The sequence below is a fragment of the Stenella coeruleoalba genome, assembly GCF_951394435.1.
Source record: "Stenella coeruleoalba genome assembly, chromosome: 17".
In the NCBI taxonomy this organism is placed as follows: domain Eukaryota; kingdom Metazoa; phylum Chordata; class Mammalia; order Artiodactyla; family Delphinidae; genus Stenella; species Stenella coeruleoalba.
In genome coordinates, this window is record NC_137163.1 from 80,275,943 (window position 1) to 80,297,847 (window position 21,905).

Genomic DNA, 21,905 nt, shown 5'->3' on the forward strand with positions numbered 1-21,905 from the left:
TCCACAACACGAGAAGCCACCGCAAGCCTGCACACTGCAATGAACAGTAGCCCCCGCTCGCTGCAACTAGAGAAAGCCCTAGCACAGCAACGAAGACCCAATGCAGCCAAAACAATAGATTTAAGAAAATGAATAAATAAAAAATAAAAACTCCCAACAAATAGAAGTCCAGGACCAGATGGCTTCACAGGCAAATTCTACCAAACATTTAGAGAAGAGTTAACACCTATCCTTCTGAAACTATTGCAGAGGAACAATTGCAGAGGAAGAAACACTTCCAAACCCATTCTATGAGGCCACCATCACCCTGACACCAAAACCAAAGACATCACAAAACCAGTATCACTGATGAACACAGATGCAAAAATTCTCAACAAAATACCAGCAAACCATATTCAACAATATATTAAAAAGATCATACACCATGATCAAGTGGGATTTATTCCAGGGATACGAGGATTTTTCAATATCCACAAATCAACATGGTTAACAAATTGAAGAAGAAGAACCATACGATCATCTCAGTAGATGCAGAAAAAGATTCTGATAAAATTCAACACCCATTTATGATAAAACTCTCCAGAAAGCGGGCATAGAGGGAACCGACCTCAACATAATAAAGGCCATATATGACAAACCCACAGTTAACATCACACTCAACTATGAGATATGAAAGCATTCCCTCTAAGATGAGGAACAAGACAAGGATGCCCACTCTCACCACTTTTATTCAACGTAGTTTTGGAAGTCCTACCCGCTGCAATCAGAGAAGAAAAAGAAAAGAAAGAATCCAAATAGGAAAGGAAGAAGCAAAACTGTCACTGTTTGCTAATGACACGATTTGCTATACAGAGAAAATCCTAAAGATGCCACCAGAAAACTCTTAGAGTTCACCAAAGAATCTGGTAAAGTTACAGGATACAAAATAAATATATGGAAATCTGCTACAGTTCTATACACTAACAATGAAATCTCAGAGAAATTAAAGAAGCAATCCCATTTACCATCACATCAAAAAGAATAAAATACTTAGGAATAAACCTACCTAAGGAGGCAAAAGGCATATAATCTGAAAAGTAAGACGTTGATGAAAGAATGTGATGATGACGTAAACAGATGGAAAGATGTACCTTGTTCTCAGATGGGAAGAATCAGTATTGTTAAAATGACCATACTACCCAAGGCAATCTACAGATTCAGCACCATTCCTATCAAACTACCAATGAGCTGTGGCAGGGCTGACAGGTGTGCCTGAGAGACTGAATCCACTTCACAGGAATAACAGGCTGGGAAGGCAAATCGCTCCTCCTTGTGTTCTATTACTGGGAACATGTGCAACTGTATGGCAGGTTGGACAGCTGACTCACAGAATCAAATAACTGTTTTCAGCTCTGGCTACTTTGTAATCTGGGAGATCTGTCTCTTAAATTCCAGAGGCTGAAGTGAATGCAGAATTTTCTACCCATCACAGTAGGCTTTTAGTAAAATACACAGGCTTTATAAAGCACTGCCAAGGATGTGTGACCCTAATTCCCAGGGGCTTTATTCTTTTGGCCCTCATATTTCCTTTCCCACACACACACAAAATACTGGAAATCAGGTTTATCCGAAAAGCCTGTATTTGTAACCTCACTATTGTCTGACACAAAACACATGAGAACATATCATACAGTTAAAATTATTCCTGAGCCAGAAGATGAACAAAAGTATCTAATCTGATAGTTGAGAATCATCATCTGAAGAGGGCGCTAGAGTCACAATTTCCCTCCTCTTGACACTGGCATTGCTCAAAAACATTTTCACTGTTCCAGACTTTCATTTGGAGAACTGTTGTTGCCCCATATCTTGCACCGTATGAAGCATCCGAAAGTGGTCCCTCTTGAGGACTGAGGTATGGCCCCTTCGTGTTATGAGTGAGCCGGCCCGATTTCCTAACCCCGACAGTGTCCCACAGCTGGAGCACATCCAGCCTCCTGAGTTTCTAAAGGACGGACGTGTTTAGAAAGTCCACATGAAGTGCTGCATTTGAGCAACTCAACTAAGCTCAACATACCAACGTCCTCATAAACACGGGTGAATCCAAGGCTCCGACGTTTTTAAGGAATACTTTCTTATTTGACTGCTTCCTTTAGACAGTTTTCAGAACACAGGCTCAAGACTCCTAACAATGAGGAATCATGACCAACTTTGTATTTATCTCGGATAAATTAACAGTAGAGTTAGGAAAAGACAATAAGTGGAGACATTCAAGAAATGACTGTGGACAACTGCTGTCACAGAACTAAACTTTAAATTGTTTTATTGTATTTTTAATAGTCTTTCACTTGCCGTTAAACGTCATGACAAATCTCTACTTTGTTGGTCTACGACCTCTCCTTTCTCTTTTTCAGTAAAAGGGAAGAAAACTCTTAAATCTAAACATTATCATTACTAGTTAATACATTGAAAAAAAGATGGGCGTAGCATCTTTCAAGCTCAATCCCAATTTGACATCTGAATCTACTAATCATCTCACTGAGTTATTTTCATGAGAATATGGTTCTCTGTGTATTTATTTTGCAATCCCTGACTGGGGAGGGCTTTAGTAGTGTTTTTATGGCTTCCAAAATAGATATGTCTTTCCTCTGGGTGTGCATGAACCACACTCTAAGTGTTCCTGGGTTTTACCTTTAATAGATAATTAATCGTGTGACATCCACATCACGGCTCCTGAGTAATTCTAGCGTATTATGTCTGTCCTAGAAAACCTATTCAGTATATACCATGGTGCCGTCATCAGAAGTCACCCCTGGAACACTGTGGAGCTTGTGGAGCGTTTGGTGTCGGGAAGCAACGAAATGAGAAAGGATGTGGACAGAGACCAGGTCCGAACAGGGACGGTGATGTGAAAAATAGAAGTGACCCGAAATGCCTGACCCAAATTGTAGGAAACGTTAACCAACAAAGCCAGTTCAGTCTTTACCTGCATTTTACAATGTGAAGAGCTAGCGAGTTAACACCGTGTCAGAGCTGCTAGTATAAAGCTTATTTTCCTCCTAAAGGGGACCCACCCCACTGCTTTGGATCCAAAGGCACTTCTTTTTGGAATAATACTGAACAGCATTAAAAAAAAAAGAGCCTAGAACTAAAGACAGGACTGAAGTAAGACATCACCGCAAGATGGCACTGCTCTAGTGTCCCTGGAAGCAGCGTCGGGGTCGCGGGGCTCCCGGGGCTCTGAGTGTGGAGCTCCCGGGCGTTCGTGGGCTTTCCGGGGGCGCGGAGCTCTCGCGCGCTCGTGGTTCCCGGCTTCCCCCGGCCCTAGGCGCGCGGGGTTGGAGAGCGACCCCCGGACCCGGCGGAACCCCGCGGGGCAGCGTCTCCAACCCCGCCATCCGGAAGCCGCGAGACCCTAATTCCCTGAAGCCGCGGGGGAGCGCCCCCGGGCCCTAGTCCGCGCGCTGGCCCGGGCCCCGTTCTGGTTCCGCCCCGACTCCGCGGGCGCAGAGGCCCCGACCCACCAGCAGGAAGGAGGAGGCGCGGCCGAGGGAGGGTCGTTCCCGGCAGCGCCGCGCGGGCCGGGCCGGCGGGCAGGAAGCACGGGGGAGGCGCGCGGGCGGGGGTCCCGCGGTCCGCGGCCGGGGCGGGGCGGGGCGTGCGCGTCAGTCCGGCTAGAAAAGGCGGCGCCCGGCCCGCCCGAGGACCGCGCTCGCCGTCGGCCCGACGCCGCCATGAGCGCCGCGCTCTTCAGCCTGGACGGCCCGGCGCGCGGCGCGCCCTGGACTGCGGAGCCCGCCGCCTTCTACGAGCCCGGCCGCGCGGGGAAGCTGGGTCGCGGAGCGGAGCCGGCCGCGCCCGCCATGTACGACGACGAGAGCGCTATCGACTTCAGCGCCTACATCGACTCCATGGCCGCCGTGCCCACCCTGGAGCTGTGCCACGATGAGCTCTTCGCCGACCTCTTCAACAGCAACCACAAGGCGGGCGCCCTGGAGCTGCTGCCCGGGGGCCCCGCGCGCCCCGCGGGCCCCGGCCCCGCGCCGCGACCGCTCAAGCGCGAGCCCGACTGGGGCGACGGCGACGCGCCCGGCTCGCTGCTGCCCGCGCAGGTGGCCGCGTGCGCGCAGACAGTGGTGAGCCTGGCGGCCGCCGCGCAGCCCACTCCGCCCGCGTCGCCCGAGCCGCCGCGCCGCAGCCCCGCGCCCCCAGCTCCCGGGGCGGCGCGCGACAAGGCAGCGGGCAAGCGGGGCCCGGACCGCGGCAGCCCCGAGTACCGGCAGCGGCGGGAGCGCAACAACATCGCCGTGCGCAAGAGCCGCGACAAGGCTAAGCGGCGCAACCAGGAGATGCAGCAGAAGCTGGTGGAGCTTTCGGCCGAGAACGAGAAGCTACAGCAGCGCGTGGAGCAGCTCACGCGGGACCTGGCCGGCCTGCGGCGCTTCTTCAAGCAGCTGCCCGGCGCGCCCTTTTTGCCCGGCGCGGGGGCGGCGGACGCGCGGTGACGCGGGGGGCGTGAGGGCTGCGGCCGCAGTGCCTGGAACCGCCGTGCCGGACCCCCGGGCGGGGCCGGGACTCGGACAGCTGCCGCGTGGACCCTAAGTTACTGTGACGGCAGCTTCTCTGCATCCTACGCCCGAGGAGGCAGCTAAGGTACATTCGTTAGAGAGACTTTTCGGACAAACCTTTGTACTGTAGATACGAGGAAAAGACTGAGCATGCTCACTTTTTTATACTGATTTTTACAGTATTTGTAAGAATAAAGGCGTGTTAGACCCACCTTGATTCCTGCCCTCGCGGCCCTCCGGACTGGCCGGGGAGGGCGCGAGGGCGCGTCTGGCTGGTGTGCGCCCCGGGGCCGGGTTCCTGGAAGGACCGTCGCTTTGCTTCTCCAACAGGCCAAACTCCACCTGCGGACGTGCCGGTTAACTTGCCGAGCGAGACTCGCTCGGGAGGAAGGCGCCCCGGGAACGTGTCGGAAACCGGCCGGAGCGGGTCCCACCTCGAGTCGGGGGCAAGGAGAGGAGGGCTCAGGTTATCCGAAAACCAGTCCCACTCATTCTGGCTTTCATGGGATTTGCTTTCGCTTCCCTCAGTCCTGTAGACAGCTTCAAGTAGATTTTCAAAGTGCATAAAGTACAGAAGTCATATAGGAGATGGAAAGGACGGTCACAAAGCTACTTAAAATCGGCTACCTTCCCGGTACTGGTAATGCTTCAAGGCTGAATCTGGACGAATAAATAAAGCCGTTGCCTTTCCCCCATGAGAGTGGGTACTAGGCAGCCTCCCTTGGTCTGGGCTGCTACGTCTATATTATGTAATTAGTTAACCGTGGCCTGTCATTATTACACTGTCATAAGGGAGGAAACGCGAAATCTTTGTAGTGTCCAGATTAATCCGTGGTTTTACTTTTAACTCAGATCTCTGCCAACAAGGTGAACGATTCCCCAGCTCTCCTGCGGCAGCGTAGTCCTGCGCAGTGCCCGGCAGGACTAACCAGACCTGTCAGTCTCTCCGTAAGGAGCTACCATCAGGCCAGTCACTTTATCTCTACTTTATGGGAAACAGTTTTACCTCTGACATAGTTCCCCAGAACATTTTCCAAAAAATACTGAGCTGCAGAACGCTTAGGCTGGACACTGTGCAGAGCAGTAATATGACGATAGAGGACAAAGGTTTACACTCGGCAGGGTAATTCTTTGGGGAAATGTTAAAAGAAATATAAGAAAAACACGTTGAATCATTGTAAAATTTGAACACTTTAGAATTACAGAACAAAATAACTTTTTCTACTATATTATTGTCTAAGGTAAATACAAAATGAAAACCTCAAGCTTATTTAAGCTCTATCGTGTTTCTAAATTTGCAGAAAGGCAATAAAAATATATATCATCGCAGAAAGAAGTGCTTTGATTTACAGTTTACAAAGCCATTTTACTAACATTTGCCCCAATCGAAGTTCCACTTCAAGATCATAAAGGACATTCACTCTGCCTAGAGTTAACAAATAACTACAGAACCACCACCACTGGCAGCCACTTTGTAAAGTTCACGGATCCTGCGGCTGCCACCCGTGTGCTGAAGAGGCTCCCCCCTCGCTCAGGAGTTCCACCTCCTCCAATCCCACGCAGCTGGCCGGGCGGGTGGTGATGGACCGGACGAAACAGGTTATCGGCCCCACCTCCTTTCCAAGGACACTCCTCACCTCGTAACTCTGCAGGGATAAGAGGCAGGCTGGTTAAAGCAAACATCCCTGGGCGTGCTGTTCCCATCGGCTAAGGACACCAAAGACAGAGCATTAGGCCCTTCCCCGGCCCATGACCCCTCTCCACCCCTCTCCAGAGGAGAGAACAGGCTGCAGCAAAAGCAAAGGAAGGAAGTGCTTTTTTCTGGTAGCCGAGTTTTTTTTTTTTTTTTTTTTTGCGGTACGCGGGCCTCTCCCTGTTGTGGCCTCTCCCGTTGCGGAGCACAGGCTCTGGACGCGCAGGCTCAGCGGCCATGGCTCACGGGCCCAGCCGCTCCGCAGCATGTGGGATCTTCCTGGACCGGGGCACAAACCCGTGTCCCCCGCATCAGCAGGCGGATTCCCAACCACTGCACCACCAGGGAAGCCCCCGAGCTAGTTTTTACACAAGAACATTAAAAGTATCTGTGATCGATGTTTATTAGTGGGTGCAAGGATGTGCATCTCCCAGCTGGCCGTCCTAGGAGAGAAACTGGGGGGGGAAACACATGGGAAGGGCCGTGCCCTGCGTCCCAGCAGGAGGCACACATCACGCCTGCTGCTGCATCCCACTTCCCCACTTGAGCAACACTTCTGGTCAAAGGACTTCCTTTGCCCCAAACTTCCCTCCTTAACAGGATCCCATTTCTCCCAGAGTTGCACTGAGCTGAACACCTCTTCCTATGCCACAGAAAGCCTTTCCTTCACATTGTTGGACGAATTGTCTTAGGGAACTGGTGAATTGTGGGCAAGTTTCATCTCTACACGGGAATGTAGAGCCACGGGCGGCAGGGGCCCCAGGTGAGCAGGCTGGGAAGGTGTGCTGTGCCCTCCTGGCCTCCGTGGATCACACCTCAGAACAGTTTCTTTTGGGGGTGGGGCTGAAAATAGAGGTTTATTGGTCTTTGGAGACTGAAGCCCTAGAAGGTCACGTGTTCTTTCGGAAACTCCTTTGCTGCCACTTGCAGAGTAACGTCAGGAGTACCTCTCAGCCCTCCTCTGTGCCAGACACTTGACGGGCGTCTGTGGTGACTGAGCTCACTGCTAACTCGCCCCTCCACCATTAGTGTCTTGGCAGAGGGGACTCGGTGGGGGCGGGCGGGTGTCAGACAACATGGCCAAAGCTGGCACGTCTGTAGCTCCTTGACAGGCACCTCGCTGCCCTACCCCTGGGTCCAGGCTGGGCGGCCAACTGGCTTCTCGTGAACAGAGTGGGAGGGGAGGGGCACTGAGTGTGTCCCAGGCTCTGTCAGGACCGGGGCCCATCTTCTGCCCGGCTCGGGACCCAGTCACATGCTGTGAGGGCGTCCAGGCCGTGTGGGTGTCTGGCCAGAGCCCAGGAAGGTCCCAGCCGACAGGAGCACAGCAGCCAGCCGGGGACTGAAGGGCCTCCTGGGACACCAGCCCAGCTTTGGGGCACCAGCTGCTGCCCCATGGAGCCTCGTCCAGACTGCAGGTCTGTGTGCAGAGTCGGTGTGGAGGCACCGAGCCTTGAGACGGCTCATTCTGAAGCAGTAAGTGTCCAGATCGGTCTGGGATGTGGACGCTGCCCTAAAGCCAGCTCACCGCCGTGGCTGTCTTCCCGCGGACGAGACAGGCACGGCCTCCCCACCGTGGCTCGCAGGGAGCTGCGGCTTTCCTGGTGGCACGCCAGGTGAAGCAGGGCTGAGAGTCGCCCGTCCAGGCAGGCAGAGAGAGGGAAGGAGAGGATGCGACTGGACAGTGGGGAGGCCTCCCGCGGCCAAGACGTCAAGGTCACTCCCAGGGCTTCTACCCGGGCTGGCTACTGAGGGCTGCACCTGCGCGTGGGTGTGGGCCCAGGCGGCTGGGTACGAGCACGGGCCTTGGCGTTGGAAGAAAAGTCTGCAGAAACCCTCTTTTTAAAGTGTCAGGGTTGGCAACTACAGTTTTTGATAATAACTGTCTCGTTTATAAATGGACATTACACTATACATTATATTGGGGAGAAGTTAAGACGGAGAAGTTAAAACAATCACACCAGTAAACTCACATGTGCCGGTCATGCGAACGCACGTGTGTAAAATGTGCCTCTATTTTAAAGGCACGTGTGTGTGCCGGCCCGGAAGCAGCACATTTTGTCCCGGGAGTGGAGCCGCGGTTCTCGTGTAAAGTCATCTGATTCTCTGGATTTTGGCGGATGTACCTTCTCATCCTGAAAACCGACAGAATCCAGATGAGCCTCGTGGCCGATGCCCCCGGGAGGTCTCCTACAGGTAGGAAGGAAGGTGTCCGCTTCCCTCCAGGTCAGCGTAAAGCCTGAGAATCCACCGGGCATAGACCGGGGGGCGGTAGCGGGGGGTTAGGAGCTCGGCGCCCCCCCAGTCCTACCGGCCTCGCCTCTGACAGCAGAGCAGCCACGCAGGGTCACCGAGGCGCTCGCCAACTGGGCCGCACGCCCGCCTCTTGTGTCTCGAGGAGCAGGAGGACTTTACTGTGGGGGAGGCAGAGCCTGCCTCCACCCGAAGCGACACGTGAACGCGGGTTCCTGCCAGGTCCCTGGATGGAGCAGGTGGCTGAGGGCCACCCTCCTGGAGCTGGGGGCCCAGGGGAGGCAGGTGCCTGAGTAACCGCAGGGCTGGCAGGTGCTCTGGGTGCCGTCCCCAGGCGTTCAGCCATGCGCTCTGCTGGGTTCGTTTCGCTCTGTTCTTAAGCAGCACTCCCCCAGCATCCTCCAGAGGAACGTGTTCTCCGATGACCCGGATCTGCCGGCTTTAGTGCCCGTTTGCAGCCCCACCTTGGAACCCACTCCATCGGCCTCACCTAAGCACCCGCAGTCCCAGGAACCGCGGCCTCGCCACCCGTGAAACGCAGGACTCCACGAGAGCGCAACACACACAAGGCCCCTGCGGGCCCTACCCGGGCTGGCTACCCTGCAGGTGGTGAGCAGAGCGATGGCCCCGCTCTGCAGTGTCTCTGCATCCGGCAGGGAGCGTGCCGCGGGCCTACCCCGACGCCTCCCGGGCAGCATGGGCTGCGCCCACGGGGATGCTGGGGAGGAGGTGAGGCAGCACGGGGACAGCGGGCAGCACCGTGCCCAGGCATCACACACGCTTACTGACACGGACTGTCACACAGTCAGGCACATGTGTCTATAAGCCCTCCTACAGCAGGGTTCAAACATCAATCCCCACCACGCAGCAGCCCCCCGGACAAAGGTTTGCGCTGCGGGGGTCACCGAGTTGCTCTCAAGAGATGCGCGAGGCCAGAAATGAGAGCTGGAACCACAGTCAGACCAGGGATCCTTAAAGGTTCTGTGCACAGATTTGTCCACATTCCAATTTACTCCGAACTCTGACATCCGGTGCACATGAAAGAGTGTTAAGGGCTGCTTCTCCCCCGACACCCCAAGCCCAGGACGGGCTGGGACAGGACTGGCAAGTGGCCGGGAGAGCAGCCTGGGAGCCTCCAAATTCGGGCTGGCATCAGAGCTGGCATTTCGCTTCGGGAACCCATCACAAAGTTCTGCGAGTGTGAGCCTCCCCTTTCACAGCAGTCTCACAAGCTGGCCCATATCTGCCACCTGGATGTGGATCCCAGCAGGGCACAGACACAGCACTCTCTCCAGGGCTCAGCGATTCCACAGGCCACTTGCGGGGCTTTCAAATGGCTCTGACAAGGACAGACCTCTCTCGTTTATGTGAGGACCAAAGGTAAGGTATGTGTGCTCAGGCGGTGCTTTCTTTGAGGAGCACACCTCACACCTCTTTACAAAGCTCACCACAGTAACAGGGCAGATGTGAGAAGTGAAAGTCAAGTTTCCAGGCACTCAGACTAGAGACCCAGCAATTTAGAAAAACGTGCATCTCAGGCAATTGTCCTATTAACGTGAAACCATGGCAGGAGGTTTAACCTGAAACCTCAAGACCGACTTACCATAATCAAAGCTGGGGGACAGATTCGTATGTCTACTGCAAGACCGATCAGAAAACCACCTCGATTCCAAAAGGGAAAGGATCTTGTTAGCAGACGCGGGCGTGAGTCAGAAGAGGGAGCAGAAGGCCTAGCCGAGTCTCGGGAGAGTCCGGACTCTCAGCTCCATGTGGCACATGGAGGGCCCTTGCAGCCAGGGGACACGGGGGAGGAGAGTAAGGACACGCACCTGGGCTGGGCGCCCCAACTTACCCCGTCCTCGCAGGCGGCAAACCTCAGGAGCGAAGAGATACTGTGCTGCAGCAGCTGCAAGAACAGCCACGGGCGGAGTCAGGACCCCCACCCCGCTCACCGGAAGGATCCCCCACCGAGACCTGATGTGTGACTCGAAGCCACCAGCTTCCATCGCAGAGCCTTAAGTCAGACAGGGGAGGGCTGCGGCCCCTCGGGGGAGCCCTGCCCCCTTTCCCAGGAAAAGAGCAGGAGATGCCACCCCGGCCCGGCCGCGGGTGAAGGGGGCACGCAGTAGGTGGACGCGGATGCACGAGCTCCCACCTGTTCCTACCTTGACCCTCACTGTGCACTGGGGTCGCAAGGGGCAGTCCAGGAAGACCTGCAGGTGCCTTCTGAGGAGGGGAGAGGTGACCACGCGGGAGCAGTCCCCACAGGAGAAGGCGCCCCTGTTGTTTGGAAACAAGAAGGCACAGAGCGTGGGAGCCTGGTGGCGGGCAGACACACAGACATTCCCTGCACGCGAGCGAGTGTCCGTCTGCCGTGTTAGAGGGGGGCTCAGAAACCCGGCTCCTAGAACAGGCCCCAAGCAGCCTGGGCTCCGCGGTCGCAGCGCCTGGCGTGGGGGCCCCCCCGGCTGAGCCACGCAGCCAACAAGGGGAAGGGCCGGACGGCAAACCTGCTCCCACCACCAGTGTCTCTGCTTCTTCCTGCTTCCAAGGAAGGCCTGTCCAGGCCACCACCTGTGAGGCGTCAAGAAGCAGGAACGTGATGACACGCCCTGTGCACGTGCCTCCGACAGTCACGGGGGCGGGGGGGGGGGGGGCCGGAGGACCAGTGCCGAGGACGGGCCCCGGGGTGGGGGGCGGTAAGGCTGGGCAGGGATGTCTGCTTGCAGAGGTCGGCTGTGCCGTCACCAAGTGTGTCTCACGTTCGTGTTAGCCCCAAGTTCTTTTTCTCCCGCCTGATAACAAAGAAGCTGAGGAAACCTGGCTCTTCTCTCTTTTAAGACAGGAAGAGCCTCGGGGACCCGCAGAACCCCAGTCGTGAGGAGAGAAAACACGGCGCCCGGCCTCCTCCGTGTGCCCTGGGCCCGGCCCCTGGCCCGAGGCACAAGGCAGTGGGGTCCTGGGCTGCTGCTGCTGCTGCCCCTACCTGTCTTCCGGCCTCCGTTCCAGTCTCTCACCGCCACACAGGTCACACGCAGGCCACGAGCAGGCGGTGCTCTCGTCCACGGCGACCACAGCGCCTAGGCCCAGGGAAGCAGACCCGGGCTCAGAGGCGGCTCTGTCCCCCAACTTCTCTTTGCCCCTCAGGCCACAGACGGTAACATGAGGTGCTCCAGGTTTGCTTCTCATTTGTGAGTTTATATAAATGTTCCTAAGCTTTTTATAATTTCCATTCATGGCACAAAATTACAACAAAGAGCAGGTTTTAAAGCTCAGGCATATTACTAACCAAGTATTTTCGTTTTTGCCTTTTTCCAACGTGCATGTTCTGAGGCCGTGACGAGCACCCCATCCCTGCTCCGTCTCGTCCTGCCCTTAGGCTGCTGCATGGCTGTCCCCTTAGGTCCTGGTTCTCTCGGCCACTCTCCTGACTGGACACCAGGTCTCCAAACTGGCCTAGCCCGAGGCGGTGGGCATTTGTCCACCTGGCTCCTTCTGTGCTGGACCCTTCTCTTAGGATGCGCTCATGGGGTGGGGTTACTGCGTCCAAGCGCGTGAGCACAGAGATGGCGGGACCCCTTTCAGAGGTGCTTCCCACAGAACCTGCGACCCCTGCCGCCCACTCCCGCCCACTGCACTGACGCTCACAGGCAGCACTGCCTGCTGGACGGTAAGGCTGGAACTCCACAGCTTAGGCTCCACTTCTTCGACATGGAAAGAGAAATATGCTTATTGGTTTGTCAGTATCTCTTCTTATGTGATTTCTCTGGTTCCCTCATTTCTTTTTTACTCCAACGTTTGTGATTTATTTATTCAACAAACAAATACATATACAATGCTCTTTAGTGTGGGACATACACATAGCACTTTGAACATAGGGTAGATGCCACAATCTACACTTTCATGGATGCCACAGTCAGGCTGGAAAAGCAGATAAATAACAAGTAAAAAGATCATGAAATATGGGAGAAAATATCTGCAGAAGACACTCTGATCAAGGACTGCCATCCAAAGTATATTAGAACTTTTAAAACTCAACAGTAAAGGGACTTCCCTGGTGGTCCAGTGGTTAAGAATCCTCTTTCCAATACAGGGAGCACGGGTTCGAGCCCTGGTTGGGAAACTAAGATCCCATATGCCGCGCAGCACAGCCCCCCCCCCCCCCAAAAAAAAACAACAACAAAAAAACCTCAACAATAAGAATCAGAATAACCTGATTAAAAATTGGGCCAAAGACTTGAACAGACACCTCACCAGAGAAGATACAGAGACAGGAGAAAAGCATGTGAAAAGATGTTCAGCATCACGTCTTGAGGGACATGCAAATGAACACAGCAATGAGACACCGCGACACACCTATGAGAATGGCCAAAGCCCACACACTGACAGCACCGAATGCTGGTGAGGATGTGGAGCAACAGGAACTCTCATCACTGCTGGCGGGGAGGCAAATGGTGCAGCCACTTTGGAAGACAGTTTGGCAACTTCTTACAAAATTAAACACAGTCTTACCATACAATCAAACAATCTCGCTCCTTGGTATTTACACAAAGGAGCTGAAAATGTGTGTCCACATCAACACCGGCACGTGATGTTTACAGCAGCTTTATTCAGGATTACCAAACATGGAAGCAACCAAGATGTCCTTCAGTAGCTGGATGGATACATAAGCTCTGGTTTATCTAGAAAGTGGAATGTTATTCAATGATTTTTAAAAAATGAGTTCTTGAGCCATGAAAAGACATGAAGGGACCTTAAATGCGTATTACTAAGTGAAAAAAGCCAAGCTCAAAAGGCTACACACTGTATGATTCCAACTACAGGACATACTGGAAAAGGCAAAGCTATACAGATGGTGAAAAGATCAGTGGTTTCCGGGTATTAAGCGGGAGAGAGGGCTGAGGAGGTGGAGCGCAGAGGGTTTTAGGCCAGGGAAACTGTTCTGTCTGACGCTGTAATGATGGCTACATGTCCGAAGTGTGTCTAGATCCATAAAATGACAACACCAAGAGTGAACCCTGCTGTGAACCATGGACTCTGGATGATGATGGCGTGTCGATCACGGACATCAACGATCCAGGGGGGATGCTGACAGCGGGCGAGGCTGTGTGTGTATGGGGGTGGGGGAACGCGGAAAAGCGCTGTACCTTCTGCTCGGTTTTGCTGTGAACCCAAAACTGCTCTAAAAAAATCAGTTTATTAAAGAAAACCATGGAATACATGCTAAATTGAGAAATGGAAAAGACCCCTCAGAGGTGCAAAAGAGAGGCCTCTAGGCTGGCCTAAGTGTCAGGGGAGACTTCCCGAAAGAATGGACCCGAGGAGGGGCTGCAGGTAGGGAGAGGCACAGGCCCACTCTTCACCCTGAGGTGGGGCTGGAGGCCAAACAGGCAGAAAAAAGAGGCAGGTGAGACCGCTGTGAAGTCCACAGGCTGGCAGGCCAGGACCATCCAGGGTCTCGCTGGGGATTCCAGACTTGGTCTTGGAAGGGATGAGGAGACAGAAAGGAATTTTAAACAGGGGACTGAGTTGGTCTGATTTTCTTGGAATGTGAAGCATTGTACATACCATCAAGATTCACTGCAAATCACAGACCATCCTTGTTGAAAAGTGGTGAAATTAGACATTTTAAAAAAAGTAAGATGTGACCTAAGTTTCCAGAAAGATAGAAGAGTCATCCTTCACACTCTTGGAGCAAAGAATTTCATTCTCCACTAGAACAAACATTAGGAGAAAATTTATTTGTAGAGAATGAAACAGAATGGTGAGAACTAAGTAGGCTCAGTTTATCAAAATGCATTCATGCAGTGCATCCTTGAATGGCTTTTGCAAAATGAAAATAATACAGCTTGATTTTAAAAAGGCTGCCCAGCTAATTTCATTGTTCTTGCAAATCTAATCAAGATTGAGTCAAAGCAATGAAAAGTTAAGCCAATAAGAGCTTATAATACAGCCGAAGGTGTGTCTTCATGAATGTCAAGAGTCCAGGTTGCGGGGAGGGCTCCCACCCCAGGAGGTGTCAGCACAGAGGCTCACACAGTCCTTGGCAGGTCTGCTAAATGAATTAAGAAAAAGAAGACTGCTACAAACCACAGTTCCCTTTACCCTAGAATATCTTTGGGTGTTAACAGCATTTACACTTACATGGGATTAAGCAATTTCCTTCCAATTAGGGAACGAGGCACGGGCTGAGGAAATACATTTCACCTGGGGTCTCCACACCACTGGCAATCCCTCCTGGCAACCCAGGGGACAGCTGGGAATTGTACTATTAACCTTTAGTATCTAGGACATTCACTTAAAGAAGCATCAGAAGGAAAACAACAACTGTTGTTAGGGTTTGAGAATTCTGGCAAATTGCTGCAGTTTGCTGTTAAAAGCCTTTACATTCTTTGTCTCATTTACAGAAACCTCTTGTAATTAGGCTTGGGAAGGTGTATCCCATGTTTATGAAAACGACTTTGTGAAAGGTCCCTCCTGAGGGTCCTATGGGAAGCACTCCGGCCCATCCTTCGTGGGCGGCCAGCTCTCTGCCACACTGTCCCCACCCTTCTTTCTGGCTGAAAGAAGTTGGGGCTCAGGACCTTCTACTAGGTCAAGGTTGACACCCGGTTTGAGGACAGGACTCTGCCCCCTGCGTGACCGCACCCCCTGCACAGTGCAGGGAAGATCACCGCCCACCAGCAAGCGGCAGATACAAAGTGTCAAGTGGGGCAAGGAAGATAAAACCAACTGCAAAGCTGTCCCCAAAAAGAGACTGCAAGGAAGTCCCCGCGGCTCTGGAGCCGCCTTTTGGGCAGGGAGGCCATGGGCGCCGTCACCTCCTGGAGACGTCTTCCTGGCAGGTGTTGCGGGTTCTCAGCGAGTGACTGACGCACAGGCCACTCCCTGCATCCATCCCAGCTCTGCTCAGGGAACACGCCTGCTGTCCTGCCAGGTCCAGGCGGCCGAGGGAGACCCTGAGGCCAGCTGAGAGCCCCTCCTGAGGCAGGCTGGGCAGGGCAGAGCACAGCACGGCTGAGGGGCTATCCTGGATTTGATGGAATCCAGTCTGGGCCAGCCCACGGCTGGCTGGAGGGCAGGGGGTCCCGTCCCTGTGTCCATCTGGGAGCTGGTTCCTGCATGGCCTCTGCCTTGGCTGGGGGCTCCTGTGTGGGAGGCTGGGCCAATCCCTGGTTTTTGCAGCTGGGCTTCGTCTTCTCTTAATCCCTAGTTAGCTGGGCCTTCTCGGAGGACCTGGCTGCGCTGTGATAACAGTCTGTACACATCCATCTGACCCACCTGCACGCCTGCAGGACAGCTTCAGAGAGACCCCCAGACTGCTCAACGTTAAAATGGTAATGAAGGTAATGAAATGATACAGGTCAGAAATTGGACCTACATAAAGGAAAAGAAGGGCACTGGAAAAGGAATAAATGGGGGTAAAGTAAAATCTTTAACCTTTGTGGTTCTAAACTGATCTATAACAAGGATGTTCAGTGTTATGCCTTGTAAGTGAAGTGAATGACAGCTGTTATAAGGGACTGAGGGAGAGACTGATATTGTGGCTACACCCTGAAGCAGGCAGTGTTATCTGAAAGTGGATTTGACTGGTTCTAAGTGTACATTGCAAACTCTAGGGCAACTACTAAAAATTTTTTCTAGAAGTATAACTGACATACTGAGAGGAGAAAATGGAATCACACAGAATGCTCAATCAAGATGAGAAATGGCAGGGACTTCCCTGGCATCCAGTGGTTAGGACCTGGCACTTCCACTGCCGAGGGCCTGGGTTTCATCCCTGGTCGGGGAACTAAGATCCCGCCTGGTGCAGCCATGCGGGAAAAAAGAATGAGAAAAGGCAGGAAGAGAATGGAAAACAAAAACAGAAACAAGAGCCAGGAACAGAAAACAATATACGTGTGACAGATCTTAACCCCATGATATAAATATTCACTTTAAATGTGAATGGTCTAAATATAAGAAATAGCCTCTTAAGAGCGGACAAAAAATGTGAGCCATCTCTACGGTGTCTACAAGAAATCTGCTTCAAACACAAAGACACACAGAGATGAAAAGCAAAGGGACAGAAAAAGGTATATTATGCTCATGCTAATAAGAGAAAACTGGAGCCACATTAATTTCAGACACCGCCGACTTCGGAGCAAGGAAAGGCATCAGGGATCGAGAGGGGCGTTACCTCATGGGAAAGGGGTCTGTTCTCCCAGGAGACGTATCTGTCCTTAATGTGTGTCTGCCTGACAACAGGCTGCTAAAACCACGTGAAGCCAACTGACAGAACTGCGAGGAGAGAAAGAGACCCATGGCTGTATTTTATTGTTTTTTTTTTTTTTTTTTTTGCGGTACACGGGCCTCTCACCGTTGTGTCCTCTCCCATTGCGGAGCACAGGCTCAGCGGAGCACAGGCCCGACACGCAGGCTCAGCGGCCATGGCTCACAGGCCCAGCCGCTCCGCGGCACGTGGGATCTTCCCGGACCGGGGCACGAACCTGTGTCCCCCGCATCGGCAGGCGGACTCTCAACCACTGTGCCACCAGGGAAGCCCACGGCTGTATTGTATATATTGTGTTTGGAGACTTCAAGTCCCCTTACCAGTGACCGACAGATCCACAGGCAGAAAATCATAAAGACATAGTTGAACTGAGTAGCACCTTCCCCGGTTCTGACTGATGTTTACAGACACCTCCATCCGACAAGAGAAGGACACACCTTCCTCTCAAGCTCTCATGGGACATTCATCCAGACAGACCACATTCTGGGCCACAAACACACCTTAACACATTTAAAGGCATAAAAATCATACTAAATATGCTCCTAAACCACGATGGAATTAAACAGAAATCAATAACAGAAAGACAACTGGAAACCCCCCAAATATCTGGAGATTAAGCAATGTACTTCTAAATAACACGTGGGTCAAAGAAAAAATCTCAAGAGAAATTTAAAAATACCTTGAACTAAATGAAAACAAAAACACATCAAAACTTGTGGGATGCAGCAAAAGCGGTGCTTAGAGAAGTTTACAGCACTAAATGTAAATATTTGAAAACATCTAAAATAGATAGTCTAAGCCTTCATCTTAAGAAACAAGAAAAAGATAAGCAAACTAAAACACAAAGTAGGGAGAACATAAGCAATAACAAAAATTAGAGCAGAAATCAATGACATTGAAAACAGGAAATCAGTAGGAAAAAATCTAGAAACCCAGAAGTTGGTTCTTTGAAAAGGTCAATAAAAATTAATAAACTTCTAGCTAGGATAACCAAGGATAAAAGAGAGAAGAAACAAATTATTTATATCAGAAATGAAAGAGGGGCCATCATTACTGATCCCGTGGATCAGTAATAAAAGGACAATAAAGGAATAATTAAAAGGATAATAAAGGAATGTCAGAAATAACTCTATGCACCCAAATTCAATAACTTAAGTGAAATGGACCAATTCCCTGAAAGACACAATCTGCAAAAACTCCCACAAGAAGAAACTAGTGATCTGAATAGGCCGAGACCTACGGGCACACCTCAGAGATACTGTGGGCTCGGATCCAGACCACTCACCACAATAAAGCGAATACTGCCATAAAGCGAGTCACATGGATCTGGGAGGTTCCCAGTGCATATAAAAGTTATGTCTACACTATACTGTAGCCTATTAAGTGTGCAATAAATACATTATGTCTAAAAAACCCCACTTAATTAAAGAATACTTAATTGCTAAACTATGCTAACCATCATCTGAGCCTTCAGCAAGTCATGATGTTTTTGTAACAGTAGCATCAAACATCACTGACCACAGATCGCCACAGCAAACGTAGTCATAATGAAAAAATCTGAAATATTGCACAAATTACCAAAACGTGACACCAAGACACAAAGTGAGCAAAATGCTGTTGAAAAATAGCACTGAAAGACTCGCTTGACACAGGGATGCCACAGAACTTCAATTTGTGAAAAATGCAGGATCTACCAAGCTCAATAAAACAAGGTAGGCCTATATTAAAGCAATTGAATCAATAATGCATAACCTTCCAAAACAGAAAGCACCAGGCCCAGATGGGTTCACTGATAAATTCTATCAAACGTTTAAGAAAGGAATTATACCAATACTCTATAATTTCTTCCATGAAGATAGTAGCAGAAGGAATACTTCCTAACTCATCCTCTGAGGACAGCATTCACCTAGTATCAAATCTAGATAAAGACATTACATGAAAGGAAAACTACAGACCAATATCTCTCATGAACATAGTTACAAAAGCCCTTAACAAGATATTAGCAATCTAATCCAACTATATAAAAAAAGGATTATACCATGACCAAATGGGATTTATTACAGGTTTATAAGGCTGGTTCAGTATTTAAAAAATCAATTACTGTAATTTATCATATCAACAGACTAAAGAAAAATCATATGATCATATCAATAGATGCAGAAAAAGTGCTGGAGAAAATCCAACACCCATTCATGATAAAAACTCCCAGTAGCCTAGAGGGGGTTTCCACAACTTGGTAAAGAAATTTACAAAAAACCTACAGACAGAATAAACCAATAAAGAAGTTATGTGATTTAGGAAAGAATGAATCGAACCTAAATGATAAATAGAAGGGAGGCCCAGGACAATAGCTGACAACAGAGCAACTAGTCAAGATTGGTTCAGAGGGACAGAAGGCTCCAGGAGGGAGATTACAAAGGAAAAGGATGACTCCAAAGATTTGTCACCGTTTTTTGAGAATTTGGGAGAAAATTAGGGTGTAGGGCAGGCAGTGCTAGGAAAATAAAAGTCAACATAAAACTCCATGAAAAAAACCATAGAAGAAAGGAACTAGAGTGTATAGACTAGTTTCCCATTCAGCTAAAAGTATTTATATAATCATAATACCATTTTTAAAGATTTTTTTCATGTGGACCATTTTTAAAGTCATTATTTAATTTGTTACAATATTGCTTCTGAGTTACGTTTTATTTTTTTGGCAGTGAGGCATGTGGGATCTTAGCTCCCCAACCAGGGATTGAACCCACACCCCTTGCACTGGAAGGCGAAGTCTTAACCACCAAGGGAAGTCCCAAAATACCATTTATTGATTTTCATCTTTGAGGATCAACCTGTAGACGAAGCGCAAGGCTTTATAGCTACAGGACAGTATTGACCTTAGCAACACACAGAACCAACTGCAGGGGAAGGAAGAGAGCAGTAGGAGAAGAGCAGGGTTCTTTTCCTTCAATGTGTGGAATAAAGAGATTACCTTTAGCAGAAAAGACAACAAACAAACAAACCCCCTACAGCTAACATCATTACCTAATGGTGAGAAAGAAAGTTGACGCGTTCTCCTTAAGATGAGCAACAGGGCAAGGAAGTCCCCTCTCACTGCTTCTATGCAACCTGGTGCTGGGAGTCCCAGTTTATGCCAGAGGCCAGAAAAGGAAATAAAATGTATACAGGTCGGGAATGAAGAAAAACACTCTCCTGTCCACAGATGACAGTTTTCTCTGTAGAATATCCCAAAGAATCAACAACAAAAAAATCTAGAACTACAAACATGTTTGTAGCTAGGTTGTAGGATACAAGGTTAAAATACAAAAGTCAATTGCTTTCCTATATACTAACAATAAACGAGGGAATTTGAAATTAAAAACACACAACACCATTTACATTACCTAAAATAAATGAAATACTTAGGTATAAGTGTAGCAAAATATGTACAAGATCTATATGAGGAAAAGTACAAAACTCTGCTGAAAGAAATCAACGGTGAGATACTCCATGTTTACGCACCGGAGACTCAACAGCGTTAAGAGGCACATTTTCTCTAAGTTGCTCTACAGATTCGACACAATCCCAATCAAAATCCCAGCAAGTTATTCTGTGGATACCAACAAACCGTGTTTTTTTTGCGGTACGCGGGCCTCTCACCGTTGTGGCCTCTCCCGTTGTGGAGCACAGGCTCCGTACGCGCAGGCCCAGCGGCCATGGCTCACGGGCCCGGCCGCTCCGCGGCATGTGGGATCTTCCCGGACCGGGGCACGAACCCGTGTCCGCTGCATCGGCAGGCAGACTCTCAACCACTGCGCCACCAGGGAAGCCCCCAACAAACCGATTTTAAAGTTTATGTGGAAGAGACAAAGACCTAGAATAGCCAAGACAATAATGAAGAACACGCTGGAGGACTACACACACCAGCGCTGCCGTAATCAGGACAGTGTTGTAGCAGTGAGAGAACAAATAAGTCAGTGCAACAGAATAGAGAGCCTAGAAATAGACCCACATAAATATAGTCGACTGATCTTTGACATTTCAATAGAGAAAGGACAGCCTTTTCAACAGTGACAGAACAACTGACAAAACACATGGGAAAAAAATGAATCCAGAAAGACCTTACACCTTTCACAAAATTTAACTGAAAATGGATCATAGACTTAAGTGTAAAATGCAAAACTGTACAACTCCTAGAAGAAAACAGGAGAAAATCTGGGTGACCTTGGATCAGACAACAAGTGTTTAGATTCACCAAAAGCACAATTCATGAAAAAAACAAGTTGATGTTGGACTTCATTAAAATTAAAACTGGTCTGCAGACGCTGTTAAGAAAATGAAGAGACAAGCCAAGGACAGGAAAAAATATTTGCAAAAGACCTATCTGACAAAGGGCTGTTATCCAAAATATATGAAAAAACTCTTAAAACTCAACAATAAGAAAATGAACAACCCGAATAAAAAATGGACCAAAGTGCTTCACAGACACCTCACCACAGAAGATATACGCATGGCAAATGAGCACGTGAAAGTCGCTCCACGTCACGTGTGGTCAGGGAAACGCAAACTAAAATAGCACTGAGGCACCATCACACACCTGTCAGAATGGCTGACAATCTAAAATCTAAAGCCCTGCGAACACCAAATGCTGGTGAGGACGTGAAGCACAGGGGATGCGACCTGTCGCAGAGCTCTGCTCTGGGGGCACGAGGAGGACTTTGCTGGCCCAGCTCTCCCTCCACTGCCCAGGTGTCGCTTCACGGTTGCTGCTGGCCAGAGACCCTCCATCAACACTGCCCTTCTCCAGAGAGGCCACAGTGGACACTGGATCTCTCACCGTGGGCCACGCTTCCCCGACACTGCCCTGTGGTCATGCTGTCTGCGCCGGGAGGGCCCAATCTCAGCCTCAGTTCTGTCCCTCGGAAGGGTTACCTTCTCTGGAGGGAGCACAGCTTCTTCCTGGTTCTGCCGCTGTTCTCTACTTATGATCATGGCCCACATGAACACCATCTGAAACAACAGGAATACCCCCAAAGAGCGGAAAATACACGTCCACCCAAAGGCCTTACATGAATATTCACAGCGGCATGAATCACAGTATCAAAAAAAATGTGCATCAACTGATGAATGTTTAAACAAAACAGGGTCTACCCATACAATGGAA

The 21,905-nt window shown here is 50.4% G+C and overlaps 2 protein-coding genes across 7 annotated transcripts in view; one reads left to right on the forward strand and one right to left on the reverse strand.

Annotated features, from left to right (window-relative positions):
• Positions 1-3,609: 3,609 nt before the first annotated feature.
• CEBPD (CCAAT enhancer binding protein delta) lies at positions 3,610-4,761 on the forward strand. Its single transcript, XM_079901473.1, has one exon. It carries the CDS (start codon positions 3,711-3,713, stop codon positions 4,479-4,481), a length of 771 nt encoding a protein of 256 aa, XP_079757599.1. The 5' UTR covers positions 3,610-3,710; the 3' UTR covers positions 4,482-4,761.
• Positions 4,762-4,910: 149 nt separating this feature from the next.
• The window catches only part of SPIDR (scaffold protein involved in DNA repair), a 354,441-nt gene continuing 337,446 nt past the window's right edge, over positions 4,911-21,905 (reverse strand). The window contains exons 17-21 of one of the 6 annotated variants that reach the window (XM_079901471.1): positions 11,477-11,570; positions 10,656-10,770; positions 10,343-10,396; positions 8,211-8,372; positions 6,099-6,190 (exon numbers count right to left, since the gene is read on the reverse strand). In XM_079901471.1, the coding sequence (XP_079757597.1) occupies positions 8,256-8,372; positions 10,343-10,396; positions 10,656-10,770; positions 11,477-11,570 (380 nt within the window). In that variant the 3' untranslated portion in view covers positions 6,099-6,190; positions 8,211-8,255. Of the gene's footprint in view, positions 6,191-8,210; positions 8,373-10,342; positions 10,397-10,645; positions 10,771-11,476; positions 11,571-21,557; positions 21,752-21,905 lie in introns of those variants that run through there. The other 5 variants (XM_079901470.1, XM_079901469.1, XM_079901472.1 and 2 more) reach the window with 5 other exon arrangements.

Coding starts and splice junctions, on each gene's coding strand:
- CEBPD (XM_079901473.1), top strand. CDS start 3,711: ATGAGCGCCGCGCTCTTCAGCCTGGACGGCCCGGCGCGCGGCGCGCCC.